The 7,480-nt window shown below is 31.4% G+C and overlaps 2 protein-coding genes across 12 annotated transcripts in view; one reads left to right on the plus strand and one right to left on the minus strand.

The window, feature by feature from the left end:
- The first annotated feature begins 551 nt into the window (after positions 1 to 551).
- The window catches only part of LOC148301582 (uncharacterized), an 8,048-nt gene continuing 1,119 nt past the window's right edge, over positions 552 to 7,480 (plus strand). Inside the window, exons 1-8 of one of the 9 annotated variants that reach the window (XM_088273027.1) lie at positions 552 to 647; positions 932 to 1,017; positions 1,169 to 1,374; positions 1,931 to 2,173; positions 2,272 to 2,436; positions 4,766 to 4,966; positions 6,266 to 6,373; positions 6,670 to 6,879. In XM_088273027.1, coding sequence (XP_088129153.1) covers positions 1,170 to 1,374; positions 1,931 to 2,173; positions 2,272 to 2,436; positions 4,766 to 4,966; positions 6,266 to 6,373; positions 6,670 to 6,879 — 1,132 coding nt within the window. In that variant the 5' untranslated portion in view covers positions 552 to 647; positions 932 to 1,017; position 1,169. The remainder of the gene's footprint in view (positions 648 to 931; positions 1,018 to 1,168; positions 1,375 to 1,930; positions 2,174 to 2,271; positions 2,437 to 4,765; positions 4,967 to 6,265; positions 6,374 to 6,669; positions 6,880 to 7,480) is intronic. The other 8 variants (XM_088273029.1, XM_088273030.1, XM_088273031.1 and 5 more) reach the window with 8 other exon arrangements.
- The window catches only part of LOC148301583 (NADPH-dependent 3-demethoxyubiquinone 3-hydroxylase, mitochondrial-like), a 4,973-nt gene continuing 2,527 nt past the window's right edge, over positions 5,035 to 7,480 (minus strand). For 2 of the 3 annotated variants that reach the window (XM_088273038.1, XM_088273037.1), the window contains exons 2-4: positions 6,105 to 6,212; positions 5,792 to 6,020; positions 5,035 to 5,353 (exon numbers count right to left, since the gene is read on the minus strand). In XM_088273038.1, coding sequence (XP_088129164.1) covers positions 5,076 to 5,353; positions 5,792 to 6,020; positions 6,105 to 6,203 — 606 coding nt within the window. In that variant the 5' untranslated portion in view covers positions 6,204 to 6,212 and the 3' untranslated portion in view covers positions 5,035 to 5,075. Of the gene's footprint in view, positions 5,354 to 5,791; positions 6,048 to 6,104; positions 6,213 to 7,480 lie in introns of those variants that run through there. The other variant, XM_088273039.1, reaches the window with a different exon arrangement.

Below are 7,480 nucleotides of genomic sequence, written 5' to 3' on the forward strand. Positions count from 1 at the left end.
TAATCTAGGGTAAGTCATTTTAATAATATGTCTACTTAATCTATTAAACCAGGTACATGAAACATTCAAGTTTTAATTATCCTTCCCCCTTTTACCTTTATCTTGATTGTAATTGTATTTAATTCGATGCATACTTCCTCCGGGCTCAAATAAACAAAGATTAAATTCATTCAGATTAGATCTTAACAAGCGCGATATTAATATACAAAGCGGGGTAACACGGTACACGAGGCTTCCTTTTCCGCGGATAATCGAGTTCCCGAAATTCGTATTCGCCGCCCCGCGAGAACGATCAATGGCGATTTCCCTTCCCATTATCTCTCCAGAACGTAGCCGTCAGGATGATTTCCCTCCGAAATTATCGATCAAACCCCTTCTCTATGTCCAAATAGTAATCCCAAATAATCAGCGTGTTGTTAACCTGTCTAAACAGCCGCATCTACGTTTACATTTTTTTCTATTCAGAGCCAGGGTTAAAATTAAGTAGGCATATTATTTTATTTGTTTGAATTTTATGATAATGGCAAGGTTAATTCACTCAGATTTTTTCTATGACGGTTCTGTCATCTTTCCGTTGCTGTCACACTTTTTATTTATAAACTTTTTTCGCGGACAACTGGTTTTTTATGTGTGCGTAACTTACCGGGGTAGTTGTTTTGTTACATTATACATTAATTATAAATATATAATACTAAAAAAACCTTTATTTTAAAACAAATGCAATGGGCACTCACAATATATCTAAACGCTAACGGTCGTCTGGCTATTTTATATAAATAATATTATTATGTATTGCTATATTTTTTCCGCGATATACATTGTTTGGTTCAGGTCGCACGGTTAATCATATTTTATTTCGACCACGAACGGAATTAAGCAATCTTCCACCAGTGCAGTGTGTGATTTATTAATTATATTTAATTTATTTCAGGATAAGTTGCTTATTAAGCTATGATGATTTAGTAAAGCTTCGTAGTGAAGTATTTTCGTATTTTTGCTTCCATACAATTCTAGCAGGTTTGTCTTTGTCACTTATTTAAAATTAAATAAAGGTTCTACCGCCATCGGATGGGACAAAGATGGTCGCCATCGAAAAAATTTCAAATTTTAATGGCTAATGTGAAATGCTCTTAAAAATATTAAAATACTTAATTCTATATTTTTACAGTATGAATACCCATCACCCTGATACACAGACACAAAGTCACATATTGAACAAAATATATATAGCAGTTATATTTTTGGCATGTATTATAAATTCTTCAGCGAGAAATGACCTCAAAGCTCATCGAAGAAGTGACTCCAAGAGTATGGAGAGAAATGGAGGAGATCTCTCACTTTGGATCGATGAACAGCAAGTAAAAATGTTCAGTGGTTAGTGAATGAATATTTATCAAATTGATAGTAGTTATTGTGCAGAGTGATATTCTTCGCTTAGTCATAATCATTACCCTTTATAAGTAAGAATTTTGTCTATCAAAAACCTACCATAATATTTTGTTGACGAGTACCAAGAACGAGCGGCAGAATAACCCAGAAAGACACCATCAGCTGTTTAAATGGCCATGATAATTTTAATAGTACATTTATATGATGTTTTGAATATTGAAAGCATTAACTTTGTGGATCATATTGATATATTATTTTGAGAAATAAAAATACTTTGTTTTTTGATCCACTCACATTTTTATTAACCAACTAGTTTCGGCAACAACCCTCTTCAGGGTTTAATTTATGACTTATGTATACTTCAGGGTTTAATTTATGACTTATATTTAATTTATGACTAAGTCATAAATTAAACCCTGAAGAGGGCAACAGGTTGTTGCCGAAACTAGTTGGTTAATAAAAATGTGAGCGGATCAAAAAACAAAGTCTTTTTGTTTCTCAAAATAAAACATTTTAATGACTTTGATATGTTTTCTTTAAGGATTTTCCATGGAAATATTTGCAATTGTAAATGGGAGAGTTCTTTCTTACATATTGGATCCAAAATTTTCTCAGACTTTACCAGTAATACCATCTGAAGTAGAATATGTGAATTTTACTTGGAAAGCAGGAAACAAAAGATACTATTACCACTTCGATACATTGAATTCATCAGATCCAATGATACTGAAACCACCAGTAATCTCCATCAAAACGAAGGGCAGAGTTCCGAGAAAACCAAGAGGTATTATGAAAAGAAAACAATGTTTTGATGAATAAGAATAGGTTGAATCTGAATCATACAGATTTATTATACTTACATGCAAATATCTCCTTCTGCAGAATTCAGTGTTTGGCTACCATGTTCAGGTAATAGTAGTGGAATTGGAACATTTGAGATTGGTCTTGTAATTCAAACAGGAAAAGGGGTATTACTTAAGGGTACCCCTCTTCGATTAAGCTTAAAGAAGGAGTGTGCCCAGAGAGGTGTGTATTTAGCAAAAGCAGGTATCGTATCGCCAACGCATTTTTAACGCTTCAGGATGTATGCAAGAACTTGCGTATCTTGTTTGTTGTGACCCGAAACTGGTGATCTCTAGACCCAGGAGAGGTCTGATCTAAAAGCCTAATTGACTAAACCGAAGTTGATCCAATATCTTACACTCGTAATTCGAAAGTTATACAATCTAATACAACTATCTCTAAAATAGTGCATATATTTCATACTATACGCACTCCTTGACTTGTGGGATCTTGTGCTCTTCTATTGAGTGGTTATATGATTAAGTCTTTACAATTATTTTTCAATAAAGAAATTCATTCTCGAATATTACCCTCTCCTAAATTTGATAAGAAAATATCTATGTAGTCATTTCTGACAGTGATAATCCTCCTGCATGTAATATTATATTTTATTATAATTAATTAAAACAATGATATTTTTTTCTTGCATACATCCTAAAGATAACGCTGCATGCTTTTTATATATTTTTGCTGCATAGTACATATTTGCTTAGTTTTTTTTTCTATAGAATTTTTATTTAATTAAAAATGGTATGTATCTTTCATTTAATTTTATTACTCATATTAAAATTAAATCTTCAAGACCTATACACTTTCTTATTTATTATAAATTGCTTTAGAATTTCTATACATAATTTGTTTTCATATGTTCTTAAATTAAAAGGTAAATTCGATGCTTAATGAGCAAATCTCCCAAGATGGTACATCGTCTATAGCTGGAGGGGTAAGTCAATGTTGCAGATAATTTTATATGGGAATCAATTCGGAACTCTTGTTTCTTAATTATAATAATAATAATAATAAATTTGGATAACTTATATAGCGCCATTTTCGTAAAATAATACCTCAAGGGCGCTTATAGTTAGCATATTATAGTTTTTTGATAGTTCTAAATAGCGATTGGAGCAAAAATTTAATTACCAGTTTTTTTACAGATCAATGCCCAGAGCATGTTATTTAAAATAAATTGTAAGATATTTCATCTATTAACTTCTCTTTAGTGTACAAAATAGTTTTTATTTTATTTATTTAGTGTCATTAATAGGTACATAAAATAAATTATTTGTGAGTTCCTTTATCATATTTTCTCAAGAAAATTTGATGAATCAATACAACCGCATCGCACCACGGCATTTCCAACACTAGTAAATACAAAATACAGTTAAACTTCTATACATCAAACTAACTTCTATGTAGAAGGTCTCCCAATAATAATAAAATTCAATTTTGACAGAACTTCAAGGATATTTACCATGTATTTTGTTTTCTATAAATCAAAAACTGTTTTTTTTATTTTTCAATCTTTTATCCAAGTTATGATTAATAATTTCACCTTTAAAAGCATCTAATGAAATATTTAGTGTCCAATACGACAGCAAAAACCAATAAACATTTTTAACCCAGAAACTTTGTACATATTTACAAACAGCTGTGCATTATTATTTCAGAAATTTCCAAAGTCCTGATGCATACCTTTCATACACATTTTGATTGTCAGTGTTGTTTACTTGAAGAAATTATTGAAATATACAAAAAATATACAAACCAGAAAATATTTTAACGAGCAGTTTAATATATATTAAAATATTTTCTTATATATTTAATTATATTTACTTCTAAAATTTAATATATTTTACATTATAAATTTTCTATACAATGTACTTTTTTGGTGTGATTTATTAACTTTATATGAAAGTTTGACTGTATATCATTTATGTGTTCAAAAGAAAATATACAGAAATATTATGCTTGGTGGGCGCGGCTCTGTCAGACAACTGTTGCTATAATATAGAAACTTTAAAAAAATAGTGAATTTAGTATATTTTACAAGTGTTCTTCATTATTCCATTTTAGAGGTGATTTTTTTCATTAATGTCTAACAGTTTGTTTTTATGATGAAACTTGAGGATGAATGTATTATGTACTTTTAAAATATACATACACACAAACAATGAAATAAAAAATAGTAAAAACATTATCATGATCAGCACTCTGGAGCAATGAATCACTAAATAAAATAAAATAAAAAGTAATAACCCTTATGCTTCATTTTTCATTTAAGTGTTGACTAATTACAATATTTTTATAAAACAGCTTTTACTTTTCATTCATAAATATTGTGGTGGATTTTCCATTATCTGTCAGTACTGTAATAATAATGCTTTCGATTTGTGGCAACCATATTATTTAAATGATATAATTTTGTAATTTAGTAATATGCTTAAGTTGCGCTCAAATTTGTAAGCTTGATTTTTATATCATAGATTATAAAAAAAAATTGAAGGCCTATTCTATGTTGTGTTTCATTTTAAAGGTCCAGATCCTGAATGCGATAAAAAGTGTGCCAACGAAGGTTGGTGTAACCACGAAAAGATCTGTCAATGCCCCGAGGGATACATGGGACAGTACTGCAAGACTGCCTTGTGTTATCCGCAGTGCATGAACGGGGGAAACTGTACTGCCCCAGGCATTTGCAGCTGCCCCACGGGTTACCAGGGGAGGCACTGCGAAGGAGGTTATTATCTTATCATTTAGTCAGTCATTTTACTCAGTATGGTATCAGCAATGTAAACAAACAACTAGTTAACTGTTACAAATATAATTTTATTTTTAATTGGCTCTTATTAAATTTGTTTTGAAATGGCAATAGCTCCTTTGCATCCTATTTCAACAAGTTTAGAGAACGCTTTATAGAATGGCGCTTGTTCTGCACCATGATCTATCCCTGTATCGTGGTGTTCTTGTTCTTCATCCCGAAATCTAGTGATTGTTTCCAATAATTCTTTATTCGCATCTGGTTCCTTCATTAATGTTCTCAGTTGGTCATTATAATGGTCTACAATAACCGTTTCTACTGCTACTGTGCAAGCCATTGCTGCCTTTTCTCCTAACAATGCAGAACCTGGAAAAAATATAATTTCAAACTATTGATAATCAAAATATTACAACCTACATTTTATTAATTATCTTGGGTAAAATACACGGTTTCTGTGGCCAGGACTTCATTTTGTTTTATTTTTTTATCCTAAAATAAAAAATAATTTCAAAAAATAGAATTCACACTTGCAGGTCCCGTGGTGTGGAACAACTTATCCCAAAATCTGAGATTCATCCGGAGTATCAATCTAAATTCAATACCCACCTTTTCCGGATTTATTATCCATAGTATCCAAATTAAATCTTAATATTCATATTCACATTTACCGATAGACATTGTATTGCGGAACTATCTAATGGCAAAAATGTAAAACTGTAAAATACATAATTTGTAAAGCGCTCCTGAGGTGATTGTCACGAAAACGGCGCTATATAAATTGGCCACTATTATTAAAATCATTACCTGCTCCCAAAGCAAATCCAGCAATATTCCAAAATGGAGTCATGATTGTAGGTCTCACTCGATATTTCTTAATGAGTTCCTCAAATTTGGCCCGGTGAACCTTTTCTTGTTCCCACATGTGTTGTATGAGAGGTCCACTAGAAGTATTTCCCAAGACAGCCATTTGTCCCGCATATATTCTGTCTGCTCCTAACTCTCCCGCATGATCCACTCTTATAATTGAATCCAACTAGAAGGTTAATTTTTTCATCACACGCTTTATTGAAAAATAACAATAATTAATATCAGAAATAAATAGTACACACTCTCACACCTTATTATCTGTTGAACTGCATGCCTTCTTGCAAATATTTCTCCGCTTATACAAATAATTTCCTATCAATCCCCGTCTTACTTTAATGTTTTGAAGCATTTTTATAATCTGAAAGAAAATATTTGTTTCAAGTACAATTTTAAGTATTATTTTACATATAGGGACTGTTCTAGGAATTTGTGCTGAAAAATGTGTTAATGGAGGCAAATGTGTTCAAAAAGATACCTGTGAATGCCCAAAAGGTTACTTTGGATTTCACTGCGAATATTGTGAGTTGTGTTCCATTTTTACAAAAATAATATAATAAATAATAATGTCCACTTAAACAGGCTTATAAAAGTTTAACTAATTCAACTTGAGAATGAGCAAAACCAAATGTTTGTCACGATAAATAATATTTTTTAATAGAATAATGATGGTCGAAACATATCATAAAGGGTTCATTAAAATTTATACATATATGGAAGATTTTTAATGCGGAGGAAGAAATTATTTAATTTTCTTTAAAAATATAAAAACTACTTTAGATTTAATACTTTAAAACATTTAATATGTTTGTTTTCAGCAAAATGTGTTATTCCATGTCTGAATGGTGGAAAATGTAAAGGTGTGAATAAATGTCGATGTCCTCCCGGCCTAGGAGGAAACCACTGTGAGATTGGGCGTAGAGTTCCTCAGAGGTCCACGTGCAGTCGCGCGTGCCGACACGGGATATGTGGTCCTGACAATACTTGTCGGTGTAATGCAGGATGGCATGGACGACTATGTAATCACAGTATGTTTTTTCATAAAAAAGTTCAAATTTTGCTCACAATGCGTATCACATCCACTATACTAGGCCTGGGCAGACTTGTGGCATAAAGCATCAGTTCCCATACCTGTGGTACGCGTACCACCGGTGGTACGCGGGTGGACAGTTGGTGGTACGTGAAAAATAATCAGTAATGGCTGACATCAAAAGTAAAAAAAAACAGGCATAAAAATATCATTTAAAGTTTAAATTTCAAAATTTAAGATTTAAACTTATAACTTGATAACAATTATCTTAAGCAACATTTTCATAGCTATTATTTCCAATAATAAATAGAAAATTTCGGTAGTAAAAATATTTATAAATACAATTTCATAAATATTATTATATTTAAAACAAAAATTTCACACTGAATTTGTAAATTGTCTCGTTTAAAAAAAAGTGAATATTCCTATAAGTTGCTTTTATTGGCCATAGTTGAATTGAATTGTAAGTAGTGCTGGTAAGTATCTGAAAACAAGAAAAAAATTCATCGCAAGTAGCCGCAATAACTAACGTAGCGACATGACCTCCATGACGTACAATGGTCTGAGTACTACTAAACTTGCAATGACACGCGCGTATA

Source organism: Brachycentrus maculatus, unplaced genomic scaffold (genome assembly GCF_059751285.1).
Source record: "Brachycentrus maculatus isolate JH-2025_06_01 unplaced genomic scaffold, ASM5975128v1 h1tg000537l, whole genome shotgun sequence".
In the NCBI taxonomy this organism is placed as follows: domain Eukaryota; kingdom Metazoa; phylum Arthropoda; class Insecta; order Trichoptera; family Brachycentridae; genus Brachycentrus; species Brachycentrus maculatus.